The sequence below is a fragment of the Euprymna scolopes genome, chromosome 1, assembly GCF_053919585.1.
Source record: "Euprymna scolopes isolate OS-2025 chromosome 1, ASM5391958v1, whole genome shotgun sequence".
NCBI lineage: Eukaryota > Metazoa > Mollusca > Cephalopoda > Sepiida > Sepiolidae > Euprymna > Euprymna scolopes.
Genome location: NC_136482.1, coordinates 184104705 through 184128576, shown reverse-complemented (window position 1 = coordinate 184128576; position 23872 = coordinate 184104705). Strand labels below are relative to the sequence as shown.

The following is a 23872-nucleotide window of genomic DNA, read 5'->3' as shown; positions in this document are numbered from 1 at the left end:
AATTGTTTTTTAATAGACTTTGGTTTTAGAGTTTTAAGATTTTTTTCAATTTTAAAAGGTGATAGTTTGCTCAAAGGAGTTTCCTCCATTGATTCTATTGCTACGAATGTTGAGTTCCTTGGTTTTATCGTCTCTTCGTCAGAGCTACTGATGTCAGAGACATCAGAGTGGGTTCTCTTTGGGTGGTTGGGTGGTTTTTGGGAGGAATAAGCCATATATTTTGTTTTCTTTTTTCGTCATCTTTCTTCCCCACCCACTTCGGAGTCCTATTTGGGAAGAGCCTGGGGGGAAACCCATTCGCCCAGCCTCTACAGGGATACAATGATGATATAACCGACTTTGGTGGTATCATAATGATTATCTGTTCTCTCTTGATATTGCTATGGGATCTGTAGCAATCCTGAGGGGTTTACAGCCTCGTCATCGATATTCACACCTAATCGATTGACCCTCAGCCACCGCTTTCCATCATATATTAGGGAGTAGGGTTATTTGTGGGAGAGGGGGGATGTGTTGTATTAGTAGTGAGTTTTTGGAATGGGCAATATATGGTGGGGCTTGGCGTGACTGGCCGATTGGTCGGATCGGGCCTCTCCGACCGCCCGTCTAATCGAAGTAAGGGCCAAAGTAATGTGTTGCGGTGCCTAAACTTCTATGTATCCTGGTTTAGGTTCGCTCAATCACCAGGATCACGTCCTAAGACTTTACGGGTAGCAACCCACGGCTAACTGGTTGCCCCATTGAGGGATTTTTACTCTCTGCAGGGGGGCAGTCGGTTTGTTCTCATGCCCTACCGACAGGGCAAAAAAATAAATAAATAAATAGATAATTTAATAGAATATATTTGTTTTCTTTTTCTTTCTTTTTTTGTTGTTTATTTTCCTTTTTAAAATCTGTTTCTATTTAACCCATAGTTGGGACCCTAACAGGTACTACCACTCCGGGTCAGGGTGGACCTGGGAGCAATGGCAATTAAGAGGTGGCTCCACACTCCCCAAGCCCGTAAGCCGGACCTCACCATCGGATGTAGTTTAAGGTCATATCCAGGACCGGGAGTAAGGTAGGAAAAAATAAAATAAAAAGGGGGGGAGGGAAATAGGCTGTTGCTTTTGTTTTTGGTTTTGCAGAACATAATTAAGTTTTACAAAAAAGATCAGAAAACAAAAAAACGTCAATGTAGGTGCATTTCGTCTCAGGAAGCCACAGGGCAGCCTGATCTGGTAGCACCAGCTTTCATGTACGTCTCAACTATTTTTCTGGCTTCTGGAAAGGTTGTCTTTTTTTTTTTTGTACTTTACTTCTATAATTTCTCTTTCTTTTTTATATGTTTTGCATATTTTAGAGAAAACCGAGTGATCTTCTTTGCAGTTAGCGCATTTCACCTCATTTACACATTTTTCTTTGGTGTGGTCAGGCTATTTGTTGCTGCATTTTCCACATATTTTTATTCCTTTACAGGCTTCTTTATGATGCCCATATTTTTGGCAATGGAAACATCTTAATGGAGCTGGGATATATTGGTCTACTTTTACATTTACGTAGCCAATTTTTATTTCTTTATGTATTGTTGGTTTGTTAAACGTTAATATGTATGTGTGAGTGGTTATTATTTTATTGTTTCTTTTTATGTTTATGCGGATGTGGTTGATTACTCCTTGTTTTTATAAGTTGCTAGCCATAGTTCATAACTTCGAATTACTCCTTTCGAAGGGTTTAGTGTTTTATGGGGAAAGACTTTGCACTTGTACTCATGGAAGTTCTTCATTTTCAGTAGAGATTGAGCATCTCTAAGATTGGTCATTTTAACTAGTAGATTTCCATCTTTTGTTTTTTTTATCCTTTTTGGTTTACTTTTTGTGGATAATGTCTTTTCTATTAGAAAAGGTGATAAATTTCCATTTTTTTTATTTTCGATTAATTCAATAACCAAGAATCGTGGGAAGTTTCCTTCATCTATAGTTGGAGCGGTTTTTCTAGTTTTGAATTTTGTTCTTCATCTGAGCTTGAAAGATAAGAGTCAGAAGAATGGTTTCTTTTGAGGGGGATGCATTTGTTTTTATCAGCCATGGATTTTGGGATTTATTTTTCATCAACCACGCTCCCTACCCACCTCGGAGTCAAAAATTGGGGCATAGTAAAGGGGAAACCCATTCACCTTGACCATGTCGGGGCTATGTGGAGGATATACTCTTTTAGTAAGGAGTTCTCAAGCACTATATTTTCTGTTCAATATGTCCTCAAAAATACATTTGTTCAGATGGAGTGTTGAGTTCTGGTCTTTCCAATTGATTGACCCTTGCCACCGCCTTCTAGCACTTACTTGGTTTGCCTATTTTTTGTAGTGGTGGAAGAAAAAAAAAAAAGATGGGAGTACCTTTAAGTTTCGTTCTTTGTTGTGGTAGTTGGTACTTTGGGTGTAAGTGCTAGGGCTTGGCATGACTGACCGATTGGTTAGATCGGGCCTCTCCGACCGCCCGTCTAGCCGAAGTAATGGGTTGCAGTGCCTAGACTTTTATGCACACAGGTCTAGGTTAGCTCAATCGCCAGGATCACGTCCTAAAGCATTACGGGTAGCAACCCACGGCTAACTGGTTGCCCCATTGAGGGACTTTTACCCTCTGCAGGGGGGCAGTCGGTTTATTCTAGTGCCCTACTAACAGGGAAAAAAAAGGGGGGGAGAGGGGTCCAACGGAGTTGGGAAGGAAGTAGGAAAGGAAAAGGAAAGGAGAGGGGAAGGGGGTTGTTTTTGTTTTTGCAGAAGATAATTAAGTTTTACAAAAGAGAATAGAAAACAAAAACAGAAAATCAATGTAGGTGCATTTCGCCTCAGGAAGCCAATAGACAGCCTGATCTGGTAGCACCAGTGGAATTTTTGGATATGATTATTAGTGTGACATGACAATGAAGTAGATACCATTGGTTTTATTTGAAATTCAATATTTGAATTTTCAAATTTTGCACTAATACTAAAGAAGCAGCAAAAATTCAAAGCTTTTTGAATTTTGAGACAAGATTAAAAATGGCAGCTTCCAAGGAACAATAAGACACACATTCACGCGACTGATTGTAAATTTTTTATAAACATGAAAATTTTTTCAATCAATATTTTCTTTTTTTAAGTCAGAACAATAAATCAATAAAATCTGGAAGTAAGAAATACCCAAGTTGTTGAAGACATTTTAATTCCGTTTCAATCCGACTCGGATGACTTGTGGGAATGATATGTTTCAAGGCAAAAAGCTGATCCACTTTTGGATTATTCCGAAGTTTGGCTTGAAAAACTGAACTGAAAGTTCCTGTAAGAAAATAAACAATAAAATACATATTATATAAAAAGACTTTCTCTGTCAGTAGGAATTTTTTTATTTTTTAAAATATAATAAATACATTGTGAAATTTGTCTGATTTTGAAATATCAGAGATCTTAAGTATTTTAGAAATTTAAAATATTGCATTAACAGTAAATAATAAATTCCCAACAAATATAACAGATGCTATGACCGGAAATTGAAACCTTCAGATCGTCAGTGTAAGCTTCCACCAATTTAGTTATTTGGACTTTCTTATAAATAGAGCTTACAACAATCATAATAATTATAGTCTTGGCATGTCATCATAGATTTATGACTTACATCAGGTTTAAAAACAAATTCAAACATAAGCGATAATAAAAAAAATAAAATGAATGAGTAAATATTATTAATATCATAGGAAATTATTTTAATAATCAAAACCAATTATGCTTTAACTACATATTGGTGTTAAAAATAGTTCAACATTTAATATATATTAGAATTAGAGGACTGTAAAGCCCATAATTCTAGTTTAGCAAAATTATGAATTTATATTAAAATCTAAACACAAGCAAATAACATTTTTTATTACTTATTATTATTACTTATATAGTTATGAATACTATGTACAGTTTAAGTGCTCATCAGGTCTCATCACTAGAAGACTATGATTGTAAATAGACACAAGAATATATTTAGCAACGGAAATGTTTAAAATTTAATGGCAATATCTCACAGAATTTGAAGGGGTCAAATAACTGGAATAAGAGCTCATCAATAGTTACCAAGAAGCAAATATCCATACTTAAAAATGGCTATAAAACATTGATAAAGAAACAAAAATGAATTATTTCTTTTTACCTTCTCCAATCTTTTTCATAACTTGGAAATATTTTTTAAGTTCAGGCAGAAATTCATACATTTTGTCAATTTCTGATCGTACAGAAGCTAAAAAGAAATTAGAAAAGAAAAAAAAAAAATAATTTCTTTTTCTCCTTTTAAAATATAGGTTTAATATTCAGCATAAAATTGAGAATTCAAAATTTCATGCTTGCTGTATTACTCACCAGGCAGATTGTCAACGAGAGTTTCTGTTGTTTTAGTTTCAAACCAAAAAGCATCTTCATCCTCGGACTCGGACATTTTCAATTTTTCTTCATTTTGTTCCATGAAAGTCAAAATAAAATCATATCACATTAATTTCTTTAAGAAAAGTTTCTATCATTTTTAATGTTTTTAATTAACAAAGAGTATTTTTTATATTTGATTTATTTACATAAGTATTTTTTTAATTCTTATGTATTATGTTCATATAAAAAGCAAACATTATTACTTCATATAAAAAGCAAACATTATTACTTCATATAAAAAGCAAACATTATTACTTCATATAAAAAGCAAACATTTCTTACTTCATATAAAAAGCAAACATTTCTTACTTCATATAAAAAGCAAACATTTCTTACTTCATATAAAAAGCAAACATTTCTTACTTCATATAAAAAGCAAACATTTCTTACTTCATATAAAAAGCAAACATTTCTTACTTCATATAAAAAGCAAACATTTCTTACTTCATATAAAAAGCAAACATTTATTACTTCATATAAAAAGCAAACATTTATTACTTCATATAAAAAGCAAACATTATTACTTCATATAAAAAGCAAACATTTATTACTCCATATAAAAAGCAAACATTATTACTTCATATAAAAAGCAAACATTATTTAATTGGAATTCATTATTGAAATGAGCATTATTTATTAATTTATTTTATTGCGGACTATTATCCTCATCTTTTCTGAGATATTGTTTCACAACGTTTCTGCTAACTATTCCTCTGGTCTTCGTCAGGTGGTAACCGCGACGGGATAGGAACTCCATGGTGCAGTGGATAGAGACATTGAATCTACAGTTCCAGGTAATAATTGTCTGAAGATAGCGGTTTCAATCCTACCCAAAGCCAGCCAGAACGTGGTGAGACAGCAACAACTATGGATGGCAGTAATTGTTGAGAATGCAGGTAGGAGATTCGGAGTAAGTAGAAACGAGAATGTGAACCCTCTTCTTAAAAGTCATTAAATTTACTTTTTATCAATAGGCACCTCCAAAAGTCACCACAGAATTAACCCCCCCCCCATATGTAAAATGATGTAACGTTATCATAAATTAATATTATCAATATAACTTTCGTACCATTTAAAAGAAGGGCAAAATAAACTAGTAATAATTAAAAGAAAAAATTTTCCCATGTAGTAAGCGTTTCAAACATGAAAACATACCCATGTTTAATAAATCTAGCAAAAATCAACTAATGGTCAGATTTTCGTGAAATTTACCATTTTAGGATGAAATTACATATAAAATGCAGTTTCCGTAAAATATATTGGGGGAAATATATTTTTTTAGTGCGTGTCCCTCCAGCCATATTTATTTTTTCGAAATTTGAACAAAATATATCTAAATCTATCGAAATTTCTATTTATTATGAAACATAAGAGTTTAAATAAGTAAAAGATATTTTTGTTTTTAAATTTAAATATACGTATTGAACAAAAACTTACCTTGAAGTTGCAATTAAAAAAATTGTATAAACTTAATATTAGTTTTTTTTTTAAATAGCGTTTTTTTTTTCGAATTAATATATACTATAATCAGTTGAATTGCCAAGAAAAAAGAAACTTCCAAAAAATTCATTTTTAAAAGATTAAAATTCCATTATTTCAAAATGTTCCGTTACAACATAGGTTTTTAATTGTATTTAAATTTTTTTTTTTAAATATTAAGTTTTAATATAAACATAGCTCTTGTCAGCTATTTTATCGCCAGATTAAAATCGACTTGAAAATATTATTGCACAAATATTAAGCATTTTGTAGACCCCCCCCCTCATATTTTGTTTGTCTCTTTTTACCGAACAAAATATGGAAGCCGGTAGTTAACGAAATAAACATTCAGTAAAACCGAATTTCATATTTAATAGACAAATGTTTATAATATTAATCATTAAACTGTGTAAATCTTAAAACCTAACAAAATTATAACAAAGATTAATTATTAATTGCAGTTTGAAGAAGATAAATAAAGGTTTTAAAAACTCATTAAGTCGCTTCTGCTTTTCTTTAGTTCGTATAGTTAACGCAAGCCTGAAGTCACGGAATCATGCTTTTTTTCACATTCGGTTGACTAGGTGTATCAGAATTTTTGACACCCCTAACAGGAAACAGCGAATAAAATATAAAAAAACTCGTAATTTCTCTTTTAAAAGTGGGTTGTTTATTTTCTTTATGGATTATACTTCCAAAATAAACTATTAAAGTTGTTTTAAAAGTAATAGAAATATTTTTTTTATTTTTTAAAAAACAGTAATGAATTTTACGAACTCAATATTTTTCAATTTTTAAACTTTAAAAATCTATCAAAATTTTTCTATTGATTCTATTTTTACGATATTTTCAGGGTCAATGTGAAATTTTATGCTCTTTCCAATAAACCGAATATAATATTTTAGACAAACGTTTTTTTTTAAATTCACGCCCCCCCCATTTTCAAGTGTCTATTAAAAAGTAAATAATTTACTCACCAAAGTCTTATATATCACAAATTGAAGAGAAAAAGTCAATAAATAATATATTCAAATTTAAAACAAAAAAAAGTAATGTTTTTTTTAGAAATCTACCTGTAAAGTTCCAAGTTTAAAACCTTTTTTTTTTTTAAACCACGTTATTTGTTTTTTCTTTTGTTTTTTTGTTTTTTTTTAATGAAACCTTGGTCCTTGCTCCTTTAATTGAAAAAAAAAATTAGGGCTTGAATTACATTTTTCAAGTAGTTATAAGCTTGGAAAGACAGGGGGTCGAATAATTCATGCCTCCCATTTTGAAATGTCTATTAAAAAGTAAATAATTAATTTACTCACCAAAGTGTTATATATCACAAATTAAAGGTCAATAAATAATATATTCAAATTTAAAACAAAAAAAAAAGTAGTTTTTTTTAGAAATTTACTTGTAAAGTCCGTTTTTTTTTTGTTGTTTTTTTTAAATAAAACCTTGGTCCTTGCTCCTTTAATTGAAAAAAAAAATTTAGGGCTTAAATTACATTTTCGAGGAGTTATAAGCTTGGAAAGATGGGGTGGAATTATTCACTATTTTTCACAAAATTTCTGACACACCTATAGGTTGACAGTCCCTATTTATCAAAATTCTTAGTCAATTTTCACGACATGCCTCACTGTCCTGGCATAATATAAACACCCCAACCTCCCAATGTTAAGAATGGCTTTCGGAATGAACCCCCCCCCCCAACCTCGAGAGTCGTTCTTAACATGGGGAGGTTGGGGGGGTGTTTATTCCGAAAGCAGTTCTTAACATGGGGAGGTTGGGGTGTTTAAAATACGCTGGGGCACGTCGTAAAAATTGACCAAATTCTTTCTGCTTATATGATAGTTAAGTCTGTAATCTATAATAATCGTCGGAAAAAAATTGGGTACTTGTACAGTTTAATCAAGACATTAAAAAATGAAAACATCGAAAAAAGGTTATATTGGTTGGACTGAAGATCTCCGAAAAAAAAAAAAATTGATTTAATTTGATTGAGTAGTTTTTATTTTACAGCGGAAAACAACAACGTTTTTATGAGAGAGCGTTGAAAGCAGACATATTGTTCTTTTTGTTTTTTTTTAACTTTTGTTTGAATTTTATAAACTCAACTGGGAGATAACTCCATGTAAAGCGCCGATACTCCCTCCCCATCTTTAATTCTCGCTTTTCTTCCTAATAATCAAACCTTTTACTTGGTATCATAACAAATTGTTTTTTCGCTGTAAAAAAAAAAAAAAAAAAAAAAAAAAAAAAACTACTTAATAAAATTAAGTGAATTTTTTTTTCGGAGAACTGTTAGAGAATGAATAGAGAGAGAGAGCGTGTGAATTATAGTGTAGACACGTTGATTGGAAGTTAAGATCAGCTGATTGGATTGCGTGTGAGTCATGTGATCAGGTTAGCTGAATCGAGGAGATTTGGTTACGACTTGGACGAGAGCAGACGGCTTCGCCGTTGTCTCCTCCCCTTTGCTGGGGGTGGGGAACGAGTGCTGACGTGGTAGAAATAAGACCTAGGAGAAGAAACCACAGGCCAAATTCACTTTCCTTTCTTCTGTGAACAAACTGGAAGGTGAATAAAAAACTATAGAACTAATTTCTTTCTTGTCTCGGAGTGAAATAAATCTTCGTCCCAAAAAACAAGTATCAAGTCTCCCTCCCAGACGAGAATTTCCAGATTGACCAACAAAATGGCAGAAGGTATGTTCAAATACATGTCACACATATTCACACTTAACAGCATATGAACATATGTAATAGAAAGACCATTAGATCACACACACAACAACATTGTCTAAGATAATTAAACACTCAATCCTTTATAAATAGACATGTTTTAATATATCATCTCCATTCCAGTTTCAACCAATATACAACAAACGCTCATTTTATGATACGACAACGTAACAAACACTCATTTGGTGTCCATTGACCAGTTCGCATCAACGATGCGATATCGAACCTGGGTTACCATATTTTGTGTCAAGAAAAAAAAAAGACAAGAAAAACACATAAAACACAATAAAATGTCTGGAAAAAAAAGAAAAAAAGAAAGAATAGAAAAAAAGCAATACACACGTACAACCTTTTCACGAAGAAAGAAAAGAAAGACATACAGGCACACAAATGTAAAACTTTATATATAGAAAATAGTTAAAAAAAAAAAAAAAAAAAATGTTTATCGTATTAGGAATTAGCTCGTTATGAACCGAAGAAAAATATCACTTAATGTAAAAATTAGAAGGGAAAAACAAAGAATTATTTTATTCTGTTTAAAGCAATGGACCGATGATACAGTAAGAAAATGTAATGGGAACACGCACAAATGAAATTGTTTTGAATGTGTCAATCATGATTTGAAATATTTACACCGTTGCAGAAGTTTATAGAGGAAATGGCCATCGCTTGTTTTGAACTAGGTAAAAAAAGAAAAGAAAGAAAAGAAAAAAGAAAAAAAGAATTGATTCTCTTTTTTTTAGGCCAGAAGCAATGGACTGTTTCTGTAGATCGTGAACATTGTTTTTTCCAGTTTTAACGGCATTTTTGAACATTTTTTTTTAAGGACTGAAGAAGGTTGTTTTATGTAATTACTTAGAAGTTAATGTTCATTGTTAGAAAAAATGTGTATTGATGATTTGATATTGTATTATATAATGTATAATTGTTGTTTTCCAGTGGTCTGCAAAATAGTAATTTAAGAAAAAAAATCAGAAGATTAGATTAAGATAAAATGGTCGGTCTAGTCAAATTAGAATTTTAAAAAGGGGGCAGGTTTAAATTTACGTAGGCGGTTAACTATTTTATTTTGGAAAAGATTCACAGGACCCTGCAAGGGGGATTTTTTTAATAGGTTTTTCGATTATGAAAAATGCTATTTTCGCCGTCTGTATGTAGCTTGATTAAGCTGACCGGTGTTACGGTTGAAAGATCATATTCTTTGCATACAATAAAGATGGGAGTACTGCAGGTCTATGGGCTTAAAAGGCTTGTTGTAGCTGCAACGAGGGCCCGCAATAGAATGCACCCACATAGATTAAGCTTGCAGATAGGGCCACTTGTGAGCTTCGGCTGATTGAAAATGCCCAATCTTCGGAGTAACAGAACTTCCAACTCAAGAGCGGATGTGTAGTGGTGACGTGGCCACTATGTAGTAAATCTGAAGTAGGAGAAAGAATAAAAATTTTAAAAAAAGATAGAATATATGCCGCTGATACGTAAGAACTTTAGAAGTCAGAAATCTGTCGGATGAGATGTCGGCAAAAAAAATTTTTTTTGAGATAAGGCCTTGATATTGGAATTGGCATGGGATGGCTGGAAGACAGCTGTTAACGAACATGAGGTTACTTTACCCACATCCCTGAATGATGCCATGTGGGCCGTGAAAAAGGGTCCGGCCGAATAAATTATTTAAGACGGGAGACATAGAAAACATTCTATGTTTGCGCCGTATATTTATTCAAACGCTCATTTTGTGCCGTTCTTGAACCAGAACACTCAGAAAGAGTGTGGAAAAAAAAAACAACGTAGGGTCCTTTCATTGAACAACAGTGAAAACAAAAAACAAAATATAGACACAATGGAAAAAAAAGACATTAAAATTATGTATAGTTATATATTATGCTAAATAAAGAGAAATAAAAAATTAAAAAAACAGCACGATCGACATACAGATAACGAATTGTTGATTTTAAATATGAAAACACAGAAAGAAAAAAAATGCTATGTTACGGTGTAAAACAGAGGAAATTGAAAAAGAAAGATATATCAATCGACATACTGATAATAAATTGTTAATTTTGAATATGCAGTCAATGTGTAAAACAGAAAGAATAGAAAAGAAATATAAACTTTAGTTACAGAGTGTGAATGAAATGACTTGTCACAATTACGAGAAACACACCAATCAAATATTTGTTATGAATTTATAGGTTAAACAATTATATACAGTTAAAATGTAGTTAAATTGTAAAAGCTTTGCATACTTTTAGGAAAAACAATGTGAATTTTTTTTTTTTTTTGTTAATGTTAAGTTTGCAGATTGAAACAAGTAACGTAGAAAGCAATACAAATGACGACTCAACAAACAAAGGCAGATCAAATAAGAAGTGTATTAGGAAAATGTATATTTACAGGATATTTACATAATGGTGTCAAATAAGAGAGTCTTTGCTGGAGAACATATCTGCTCTCGGCTGCCTTCGGTGGCTTCTAGTGAACACACACCCAGACTAACTGAGTCTTCCTATTTATATGTAATTATTATCCACATATGCAAATGAATGTGTGCCACCACAACACCCTCCTCCCAAGATTTGAAGTCGCATAGATTTCAATATCTTTTTCTCTTGAGATTTAACATTAATGGTTCATTAAGCTTTCTTTTTCTACCTGATCTTCAGGGTTCAGGTGTATATTGAGGCGGTTCCAAATTAAAGGATTCGTATATGATGTCTATGGTTTCCTCCTCTTCAACTGCTGTTGTATAATCACCATCTTGAATGTGGCATTTTTTTATTTGGTTCAGGTGCCTTTTATGTATATTTTGTGGACCTTTAATCATGTATGTACAATCACCAATGCATTTATCCACTACTCCACATTCCCAGTAAGAAGTGTTATTCCTGCAGCGCTTGAAATATACTTGATCTCCCGAGTTATATTTCTTCCTTATCATGTGTGTAGTGTTTCGGACAATTGCCTGTCTTGGCAATAGTTTATCAAACGCTGGTTTCACCTTCTTTTTCTTTACATATACAGTGGGGGCTGCCCAGTCGCTATGTTCTATTTTTGATAGTATTCCTGTCTGTTCCAATCTGTCTAATTCTTTATTAATCTTTTCCAACCCAGCGAACAGAACGTTTCGCTTTTTTCTAAAAATTGGGCTGGTGTTTTCTTTAAGTTCAAACGAGGCCTTAAATTTATTGCAACGACCTGATTTAGTCATAAATACATCAGGGAATAATTTTTTTAAGTCCTCTTTTATATTTTCTGTTATTGGAGTAGTACATTCTATTTTTTTACAGAATGTATTAATTGGCTTATCCCAGAGTCCAAATTTCTCAATTAAATCTATTCCAAACAGGCTTTCGCTATTTTTCAATACGAACATTTTTAATTTCTTCGTAATCCCTTTCAATTTTATTGGAAGGATAATTTCTCCTTCAAATTTTATCTCACCACCAGTTACCGTCCGAGCTGATTTACTTGTTTTCATCATGGTTGGTTTACCCAACTTTTTCCATGTATTCAAGTTTATTATAGAAATATGTGATCCTGAATTCAGTTGTAATTTTATTGGCGTTTTAAATATTTCCGCTTTTATGTATTTTTGCCGATTTTTGTCTAATTTTTCATTTGATTTTGTTTGCTGTACTCTCTGGTGAAATCTTTATATCTGCAACAATCGCTTTTGTGTCCGACTTTCTTGCAAATGTAGCATTTTTTCTTCTTATAAGGGCAATCCGATTCCCAATGTCTTTCTGCGCATCTCTTAGTTATATCTAGGAAGAGACTTGTTATATTCTTTACTATAATTATAATTATTATATTTGGAATATCTCGTTCCGTTTTGACTGCTTTTATTTGTATAGTTCTTGGTTGGTGTGTATGGTTTTCTAACCTTTCTTACATATGCCACTCCGGATTCTTCTATCTTTTTTGAATCCTTTTTTAGTGTCATGGCCCTTTCACAATCTCTGCTAATTTCTGAGTGTTAAATCTTGCTCAGATTCCAGCTTAGACAACACTCGTCTGCGTATTTCTGCATTTTTCGTGGAGACTAACCCTTGTGCAAAGATTAGGCATTTGAAATCTTCTACTGTTAGTTCCGCTAGCTTAAACTTATCACAGTTTTTATTGACAACTGATGCGTATGTCAAATAATCTTAATTGTCCATCTTTCTTAGATTCATACACAACCATCTCTTATGAAAAAGAGATATATTCGGATTAAATAATTCTTTTAGTAATTTTACAGCTTCCATAAAATCTAATTCCGTAGTTTTTTTAGGTAGTATATAATTTACGAACTTGCTGTGTTCTCTTACACCCAACTTCCTGAGTAAAAGGCTCACTTTCTGGCTATTTGGCCAACTTTTGCAGTCCGGTTGAAAGACATCCTCGTATCTTGTATAGTGTGCTTCAAAAGTCTTTTCTTCCTCCGGCACATAATTAAATGTGTCCATGCTATTAAATATAGTTGTATGCGAGAAATTAGTACTATCGACATTTTCTCGATAAGTCTTTAATAGTTCCAGTGTTTTAGCAAAACGTTCATTTTGCCTTTCTTCATATTCAAATTGTAATTTCTTCTGCCTTTCTTCTTGTTCCATTTGCCATTTCAATAATTTTTTTTCTCTACGTGCATCTAGCTCGGATTGCGCCTTTTGTTGCATCTGCAAAAATTGCATTAACATTCTAGATAAATCTTCCATCTTTTTTTTTTTTTATCCTTCAGTAGCAGTAATGCAGTTACAAAGAAAAACTGTACAATTTCACATGCAACACAATATCCATACCATATAAAATGGCTTGTGTTACAAAAAAAAATTGTTCATAGTTCCTGTTTTCAATAGTAATATCGCTGCTCGAATAATATTTTCTCGCTTCGCTAGCAAGTCAAGCTCATCCAACCACAACATAACAACTGAGGCTTTTGCTGAAACCACAATATACAATTTACTTTTCCATTTTAGGCATTTCCTACTAAATAACAGCCGAACTTAAGTACAACTCTTTCCATAGAAGAAAAAAAAGTTTTTTAACTCGAGTCACAATTGAAAAAAGTAAAATGTATGGACTACATTTAAATTTTTTTTTTTTTTTTTTTTGCGTGACGTTTTACTGTCTTATATCCGTTATCCAGTGACAACTTTAGCTCAAAAAAAAATCTTTCCTTGATCTTAGTTTAACTGTGTTTTTTTTTTTTTTTTAAATACCGAAGAGAAAAATTTGATTTACCAAAAAGTCTTTAGTTGGTATTTACAGCAATTTAGGAAATCCACTGGTGAACTTTTTTTTTTCTTCGTATGTTACTTCCTTGTAATTAAGTAATACGAATCTGTTCTTCGTAATTTAGTAATACGAATCTGTTTGTCGTTTTACAAAAATTCACTTTTACAGTTTGTTATTTTTTTAAGATGGATTCCATGGGAAACGGCATAAATCGTCGCCTTTTCTTTTTTTTTTTTTGCCATGTTCGAGTTTTTTTTTTCTTTGAGACTGCAATTAAAGGTTTTGGTTTGTCTCTTTTTCCAACTAGTATTTTAGTAAATAAAATACTATTAATCGAGGTTACTTTTTTTTTTTTTTTAACCTGAATGTAGTTTTTGTTCTTGGAATTTGGGAAACAACCGTTTCTTTCTTTTAGTGTTGTACTTTGCAAGGAAAATATTTTACAGTTTTCCAATGTTCGCTGAATTATTCATTTTTTCCGCTTGAGTTGAACTTCTTTTTAGCGTAAAATCCGTTTTTACGACTATTTCGTTCGTCAAAACTTGTATTCCTTAGAAAGGTCAACCGTTGCGTTGTACTTTTTTTTTTTTTTAGTGAGTTCTTTCCATTTCTTCGTCAAACTGTTATATTGGACGTTCATCCTCGTCGTCACTGTTAAGTTTGCAGGTTGAAACAAATAACGTAGAAAGCAATACAAATGACGACTCAAACAAACAAAGGTAGATCAAATAAGAAGCGTATTAGGAAAAGGTATATTTACAGGATATTTACATAATGGTGTCAAATAATGGAGAACATATCTGCTCTCGGTGGCCTTCAGTGGCTTCTAGTGAACACACACCCAGACTAACTGAGTCTTCCTATTTATGTGTAATTACTATCCACATATGCAAATGAATGTGTGCCACCACAACAGTTAAGAATCAAGGGACATTTTCTGCTGTGAAATTGTTTTTTCTCTAATTGTACGGGTTTTTTCGTAGGAATTTTTTTTCTGGTGTGGAAAAATGTTATTCAATGTATGTAAACTGTTTAATGAAATGTTAAAATGTATGTTTTTTTAAATTAAGAAAAAAAACACAAGTATTGTCTTTGAGTGATGGGATTCTGTGATTTTGAGTAGGATCAACATGGAAAAATCCATGGGTAGAAGTCCCGATATTTTTCACTGAGCTATATGCCTTGAAAGGCAGTCGCGGTTACCGACCTGGAAAAAAGGTTTTTCCAATATAGCGGAGCGAAATATATTTCTATCCAGCGTCAAGGAGCAGATTGAGTTCCCCTGACGTGGCGTAAGTGGCAGAAGAGGCCATAATAAAAATCACTCCGATAAGTAAAAGGTGATATTTTTTTTTTCTTTTTCATGTTGGGTGACATGGACAATTTTAGTTTCCATCGATTGTTATTTTGTGTTGAATTTTGTTTTATGGAGGATTGTCTGAAAGTTATCAGTGAGTCGTTTTTTTTGTTTTTGGAAACGACTATGTATTTTAATTGTAAATGTCTGTCTATGTATTTTTTGTAAACGACTGTGATTTTTTATTTTTTATTTTTGAGATTCTGTGAGGTGGTAAGGGTGATGTCACCGACCTAAGAATTTGCTGACATGGACAATTTTGGGTTTCCACGACTTTATGTTTTGTTATTTGTAACTTTTTATTGGTGAGATGAGACTTTGTGAATGATTATGAGAATTTTTTTTTTTAATTTATATTTTCATGCGACTGAGGTTTTCTCGCATCAGAATTGTGCAGGTTTTTTTCTTGTTCTTGGACATGTATTTTTATTCGCCGAATGGAGGAGGAGTGAATTTTTGCCTTGTGGGGTTTATTGAGATAATGATTAATTTATAAGTAAGAACATGTTGTTAATTAATAATAGTAGTAATAATAACGATAAAATGTTAAAAAAGAGAATGAAATAAGATTTAAGCAGTGTAGGAAAAAAAAAGATACAATACTGGGTTGAATAAGGGGTCAACTAGTTCTTAAGTTTGGAAGAGTCAAAGGTTCAGTCAATATTTATTCTAATTTTCGAAATGGTTGTAGAATTTTTTTTTTGTGTGTCGTTTTTTCGTGGGATTTTTCTCCGGATGCATAATTCGGCGGGAGACATAGGAAAATGCTCTCGTAATATTATAAGAAAAATCTTTTATCTCGTATGAGGCATGTGCTTGTGGAAACGCGTTATAGCGTGACAAGAGATATAGTGATCTCTGCATGATCCTAAGATGCGAGATGGAGGCCATGGGGTCACAGAGTTGTTGACCTTCGAGGGCGCAAGGATTTGCGCCAAATGGTATTATTTGTGGATGTAATTTTATTTATTTGATTTATGATTTATTGAATAATGGTATGACAGTTCTTTTGCCAGTGGGGTGAGCTTAGGATTCCCTTAGTAAAAGTGGGTGGTAAAAAAATGTATGTCTTCGTCATACATTTTTATAAATAATGGGGAAAGGAATGTTAGAGAATGGATAGAGGGAGAGAGAGAGAGAGTGTGTGTGAATTATAGTGTAGACACGTTGATTGGAAGTTAAGATCAGCTGATTGGATTGCGTGTGAGTCATGTGATCAGGTTAGCTGAATCCAGGAAATTTGGTTACGACTTGGACGAGAGCAGACGGCTTCGCCGTTGTCTCCTCCCCTTTGCTGGGGGTGGGGAACGAGTGCTGACGTGGTAGAAATAAGACCTAGGAGAAGAAACCACAGGCCAAATTCACTTTCCTTTCTTCTGTGAACAAACTGGAAGGTGAATAAAAAACTATAGAACCAATTTCTTGTCTCGGAGTGAAATAAATCTTCGTCCCCAAAAACAAGTATCAAGTCTCCCTCCCAGACGAGAATTTCCAGATTGACCAACAAAATGGCAGAAGGTATGTTCAAATGACATGTCACACACATATTCACACTTAACAGCATATGAACATATGTAATAGAAAGACCACTAGAGATCACACACACGACATTGTCTAAGATAATTAAACACTCAATCCTTTATAAATAGACACGTTTTAATATATCATCTCCATTCCAGTTTCAACCAATATACAACAAACGCTCATTTTATGATACGACAAAGTAACAGAACTTCGTTTCATAACGGATACGTGCAATATAACCTTTTTTCAATATTTTCATGTTTTAAAATGTCTTAACTAAACTGTACAAGTATCCGTTATTTATGACAGCACGTTGAAGGTAGACATTTTGGATTTTAAAAAAATTTTGTTTGTATTTTTAGAAACGTCACGGGGAGATAACTCCAGTTAAAGCGCCGACACTCCCTCCCCATCTTTATTACTAGCTTTTCTTCCTAAAAATCGAACCTTTTGCTCGGTATCATGACAAATTGTTTTTTCGCTGGAAATAAAAATGTAATATATTGGACAGGATTATCTCCCTTGCACTTCAATGAACAACCACTAGAGGGCGCGACAGTCTGGAAATCTTTTTCTTTTGTAAATAAAAGGACCGGGAGACGATCTTTCCCTACGAGACGTACCGTCTGCCGATCTATCTGTAATGTTATTTTGTCTTGTGCATTTTTATTCATTATGCATTGTTAATGTTGATATACTTCAATTGGCGACGAAGAACGAATAATGCGGAGGAGTAACAAGACAATTTAAAATTAAAAGCGAACACCCACAACAAATCGAACGAGGAAAAGTTGCCGAGTAGCGGATAAAAATGGCTTTATTAGGCACCATTGGAGAATGGAATAGTGCGGAAGAAGAATGGTCGCACTATATTGAGAGAGTAAAGTTTTTTTTTACTGCCAATGATGTGTTGAATGAAGGTAAGAAACGTGCTATATTTTTGTCGGTTATTGGGGCAAAAAATTATGCTATTCTCAGGGGTTTAGCCGAAAACAGGCCAGAGCAGAAAACATTTGAAGAACTATGTATTCTGATGGAGAGGCACATCAGGCTGGCCCCCAACGAGATACATGAACGTTTCTTATTCAACACGAGAGACAAACAAGAAGGTGAGTCCATTAGTGAATATGTGGCCACACTGAGAAAAATGTTGGAACATTGCAACTTTGAAGAAAAAGTAAATGAACACATACGTGATCGTTTGGTTGTGGGAGTGAAAGATGAGAAGATACAGGAGCGCTTGCTGGGCGAAAGAATGCTAACTTTGCACAAGGCCATTGAAATAGCAGTGTCTATGGAATTGGCAAGGAGATATTCCACATTGATGTTGGGAGCACAGACGAGTGGAAGTGAAACGTCCGTACACAGGTTACCATTAAAACGAGAGTGTTATCGTTGTGGAAGCACTGGCCACCAAGCGGACAAGTGCCAGTTTAAAAACAAGGAATGTTTTAAATGCAGGCGAATAGGGCATACTCGTCGGAAGTGTAGGCAAGAAGAGAGCAGGCCTCCTAACTCCGAAAAACGAGGTAAGGAAAGCAGGATGGTGAACAATGTGGAGGAAAATTGTTGTGAAGAAATGGAAATAAATATGGAAAGGCTAGACTTGCACACAGTTGCTAACCTGCGGACACCACCAGTATTAGTGGAACTGCTAATTAATCAAGAGAAAGTGGTCATGGAAGTGGACACTGGAGCTGCATGCACAGTAATGAGCCTAGAAAAATTCAATAAAATTGGCCAAGTTCGTGATCTAAAGGAAAGCCATGTCAAGTTGAGAACGTACACTGGTGAATTAGTGAAACCACATGGGACCACAGACGTGGAAGTAATCCAGGAAGGGTTAAAGCATCGACTACCTTTGCTGGTGGTGAAAGGTAATGTACCGACACTTCTTGGCCGCAACTGGTTGAATAAGGTAAAGCTGGATTGGAGAAGCATGTTTCCTTTATACCAGGAAGATTCCCCTTCGAGGTTGGAAAGGCTTTTAAAAGAATTTGATTCGCTGTTCAGTGAAGAAATGGGGTGTTTAAAGGATTTTAAGGTCAAAATACCCATTGATAAAACGGTGAGTCCCAAATTTTGTCGGGCAAGACCAGTACCTTATGCCATAAAAGCGGATGTGGAAAAGGAGCTAGATCGCCTGGAAAACCAGGGAATTTACAAAAGAGTGGAATACTCTAGGTGTGCTGCCCCCATTGTACCGGTTGCCAAAAATAATAATGAAGGCATCCGGATCTGTGGAGATTACAAACAAACAGTAAACCGGGCATCACCATGTGACTATTACCCTCTTCCTCGGACAGAAGATATATTTGCTACTTTGAAAGGGGGTCAAAAATTTAGCAAGCTCGACTTGAGCCATGCCTATCAGCAGCTGGAATTGGATGCAGAAACCCAGGAACTGCTAACAGTAAACACTCACCAAGGATTATACCAGCCCACCAGACTACAATTTGGGGTACACAGTGCTACAGGGATTTTTCAAAGGGAGATGGACAAAAGATTGAAGAACATTCCTTTTTGCAAGGTGCGTGTGGATGACATCCTGGTTTCAGGTAGTGATGACAGTAGTCATCTGAAGAATTTATACAGTGCATTTGCTGCTCTAGATAAGGCCGGATTAAAATTAAAGAGAAGTAAGTGCAAGTTTCTCCTTCCTGAAGTGACATATCTGGGTTTCAGAATTAGTAAGGAAGGCATAGCGCCTCTTCCAGACAAAGTAGCCGCCATGACAGAGGCACCTCGACCGCAAAACATCACAGAATTAAGAGCCTACCTAGGGGCACTTAACTATTATCATAGTCATTTGCCAAACTTATCAACTATACTTGAACCGCTTCACAACTTAATGAGGAAGGGTGCTCCCTGGGTATGGGGTGCTGAACAAACCAGGGCTTTTGAAGAAACAAAGAAAATGCTGTGTTCTGCACCTCTTTTAACTCATTTTGATCCATCTAGACCTATTCTGGTGCAAGTAGATGCTTCTCCCTATGGACTGGGAGCTGTAATGGCTCACAAAATGGAAGATGGAAGGGAGAAACCAGTATGCTACGTATCACGAACGCTGTCTGAGGCAGAACGGAATTATGCGCACATTGAGAAGGAGGGGCTGGCCCTAGTCTTTGCGGTAAAAAAGTTGCACCAATATCTGTATGGGAATAATTTTATGGTGTTCACTGACCACAAACCGTTATTGGGGTTGTTTGCTGAAAACAAGCCGATCCCTTCTCTTGCTGCTGCCAGAGTTCAACGCTGGGCCATATTTCTGGCTGCCTATAATTACAGGTTGGAGTATCGTGCCGGGTCCCTTAATGGAAATGCAGATTGCCTCAGTCGTCTTCCAATCAGTGTGCAGGAGCAAGATGTCGCACCTAATTCTAACAGGATACACATGATGAACTTGGTTGATGCTCCAGTGACTGTGGCGGCAGTAAGATTGGAGACAAGAAGAGACCCTACTTTGAGTCGGGTGTACGAATACATCCTGAATGGCTGGAGTAGGTGCATTCCAGACACGGCAATGAAGCCCTACTTCAACAAACGGACAGAGTTGACATGTGAAGATGGTACCGTATTATGGGGGAGTAGAGTAGTGATTCCGGCTATACTCAGAACAAAAGTGTTGCAGCAATTACATCAGACACACATAGGGATCGTGCGAATGAAGGCCCTTGCTCGCAGCTATGTGTGGTGGCCAAATCTTGATGCAGATATTGAGAGAGCCGGTAAAGCTTGTGGAACCTGCATACATTATCAAAGCAATCACGGCAAGGCTCCCATTCATTGCTGGGAATATCCAAGTTCACCATGGGAGAGAGTCCACTTAGATTATGCGGGTCCATTTTTGGGGCACATGTTTTTGATAGTAGTGGATGCTCATTCAAAGTGGACTGAAGTTTGCATTACAAAATCATCTTCTGCTATGACCACAATTGAAAAATTGAGAGGGATCTTCGCAACTCATGGACTACCGGTATTAATTGTGAGTGACAACGGTCCCTGTTTTACAAGTGAAGAATTCAAAGCATTCATGAATGCTAATGGAATTCAGCACATTTTCACAGCTCCTTACCATCCTTCCTCGAATGGACTAGCAGAACGCAGTGTACGCACCTTCAAGGAAGCGCTTAAAAGGATGAATACAGACGGCAAGGCAACACTTGAAACCAAGGTGAACCGATTTTTATTCACTTATAGGATAACTCCAAACTCATCAACTGGGGTTTCTCCTGCCGAGCTGATGTTCAAACGGCAGTTACGAACAGCGTTTCATTTGGCAAAGCCAGACATGTACAAGGCTATGGATGTAAAAAATAAAATGGAAAGGGGGAGCAAGGTAATGGTGCCGCTCCGTGAATTTAAAGTAGCCGATCCTGTGTTTGTGCGTAACTATGGATCTACTCAGCGATGGATTGAAGGTACCATTACCAGACAGTTGGGAGCAGTGAATTTTGAAGTGGAAACCGGTAGAGGGCTAGTAAGGAGGCATGTGGACCAGCTTGTGAAACTCTCATCACCAGTAGCAGTGGAACTTACGCCTGAGATACAAGCAGATAATGCTGCAAAGAATCTTGAGAGTTTCGGCACACCTGAAGTTTCCAGCACACCCGACAGTCCTGAGGAAAGTTTAATACCTGAGAGCAGGCATATGGAAGAGGTTGCAGAGACTCCAGCAGTGGTAGAAAAATCGGCATCACCACCCTCTCGCAAGTCAGGGCGTATTCGGAGACCACCAAAAAAATTTGAAGACTATGTTCGTGATCCAGAGTAAGATTGAAGGGATGTAATATATTGGACAGGATTATCTCCCTTGCACTTCAATGAACTACCACTAGAGGGCGCGACAGTCTTGAAATCTTTTTCTTTTGTAAATAAAAGGACCGGGAGACGATCTTTCCCTACAAGACGTACCGTCTGCCGATCTATCTATAATGTTATTTTGTCTTGTGCATTTTTATTCATTATGCATTGTTAATGTTGATATACTTCAAAAAAAAAAAATAAATAAAAAAAGGGTAAATGTTACCTTACGCCATAACAGAACACCGACCACTCTAATTTGTTTTTTAGGGATATTCGAGGTCGCTGACGACGAATCTGATAATCAAACCCGCCGGAAATTTACCGTTTGCATGGTATGAACCCTTCGACCTTGGAACTATTTTGTGCCATTTTCACCGCCTTCGGTAGTGTTTTTCTTGCATGATACGTTCACGTGCGAACCGGCGTAGTGGGGTGTCTTATTGCGTAGGAATCTTTACGCAGTCATTTAAAGTTAAGTTAAAAAAAAAATGTGGTTTATTTCTTTTTTTTTTTTTGGTATTATTATACAAACACCGTGACAGGGTTAGGGTTAGGGTTTAGGGTTAGGTTTAGGGTTAGGGTTAGGGTTAGGGTTAATTCGCTGTCACGGTGTTTGTATAGTTTTACCTTTTTTTTTTTGGTCTTACGTAGTTTTAATGCTTTTTAATTGATATAAAAAAAAGTTTTTACGAGCGGTTTACCAAAACAACCACCACCGCCCTTCCCCAATGTAAACAGAATTTTTGTGAAATGGTAAATGTCGGCACATTACTTACGGAAAAAACGGTTAATTAAACTGAAGCACCTGTTAATGGAATACCCCCTCCCCTAAAAAGAACGAAAATCATGCAAACCGCCCGTGAAAACTTTATTTTTTGATAAATAAAAAAAAAAAAAATATTTTTTTTGTAACTTTCTTATTTGAAAGATTCCTACGCGATGTAATACGACACCCCACTACGCTCGTTCGTACGCGAACGTATATGTAAGAAAAACACTACCGAAGGCGGTGAAATGGCACAAAATAGTCCCAAGGTCTAGGGGTTCATACCATGCAAACGGTAAATTTGCGGCGGGTTTGATTATCAGATTCGTTGTCAGCGACCTCGAATACCCCTAAAAAAACAAATTAGAGTGGTCGGCATTCTGTTGTGGCGTAAGGTAACATTTACCAAAATAAATAAATCTACTTGATGGAATTAAGTGAAACTTTTTTTCGGAGAACTTCATTCCATAACGGATACGTACAATTTAAACTTTTTCATTTTTTTAATGTCCTGATTAAACTGTACAAGTTCCAAACATTGGAGGGAGAGAGAAATGAATTTTTAAGGGGGGGGGGGCACTCTCGTAAAGATCCGCCAGAAATTAAAACGTGGCACAATTCTGTATTTAAAAATTGATAAACAACTAGTTTTAAACCAATTTCAAACTTCAAATACAACACTGATTAGCAACAATATTTTTACAAGACTTTTAAAGTTTCAATTTTAAAAAAAGGTTTGTTTTTTTTTTTCATTTCGCGTTTACCAAAATTAAAATATTTCGTTTTAAACAAGTTCGTTAAAAATAATAATATAAAAATCATTCCTATTTCATTTTTAATCAAAACAAACACAAGAAATTCTTAGAGACGATTTCACGTGTTTCGTAATGTAACTTACTTGAGTGATTTTAATTCGGAAAAAAAAAAAAAAAAAAAAAATCAAATAGACATTTAAAATAAAAGGAAACATAATATTTTACATAAAACAAAAACATAAGAATTTTAAAACTAAAAATGATTCACCTTACAGGCCACATTTTACGCCGGAAACATTTTAAGTAATTTGATTTGAAAAAAAAAAAAAAAACATTGAACTTGAATGAATCGTAAGGAAAGAAGTTGTAATAATAAATATTTGAACAAACATAAATAGTCAATAAGTATTAAAAAAGACAACAAAACTTCCATAAATTGAATATAATAAGAATTTTCAGTCTTACCGGTGTTTAGTTACTAAGAAACAGCATTAGTAATTATATCACTTTATAGATGGCGCCAATTTTTGTTGTTTCCTCATCAGCTGTTCAACATGAGTTACGTCCCTTCCTTATTATGGTTGAAATTTAATTTTTTGTTCCCCCCCCCCTCCCCCGACAAAAGGAAGGTGAACCTGTACATTCACCTTTGTCCGCACTTTTCTCAATAACTATGCCTTGGAATGTTTTGCAAATTTGCACAAACATTAAACATGAAATGAGTAAAAAAGTAACAGAATGGATTTTCCGGAAAAACTCCAGTTGTCCCCCTAGGGGTACCTTCCGGATTAAAATGGCTAAAATTGACACTTTTGT

The 23872-nt window shown here is 34.8% G+C and overlaps 1 protein-coding gene across 1 annotated transcript in view; it reads right to left on the bottom strand.

The window, feature by feature from the left end:
- The window catches only part of LOC145278202 (cell division cycle 7-related protein kinase-like), a 78638-nt gene extending 55018 nt beyond the window's left edge, over positions 1-23620 (bottom strand). Inside the window, exons 1-4 of the mRNA XM_080130490.1 lie at positions 23522-23620; positions 4361-4447; positions 4155-4241; positions 3161-3296 (exon numbers count right to left, since the gene is read on the bottom strand). Of these exons, the coding sequence (XP_079986616.1) occupies positions 3161-3296; positions 4155-4241; positions 4361-4436 (299 nt within the window). The 5' untranslated portion in view covers positions 4437-4447; positions 23522-23620. The remainder of the gene's footprint in view (positions 1-3160; positions 3297-4154; positions 4242-4360; positions 4448-23521) is intronic.
- Between the last annotated feature and the right edge of the window lie 252 nt (positions 23621-23872).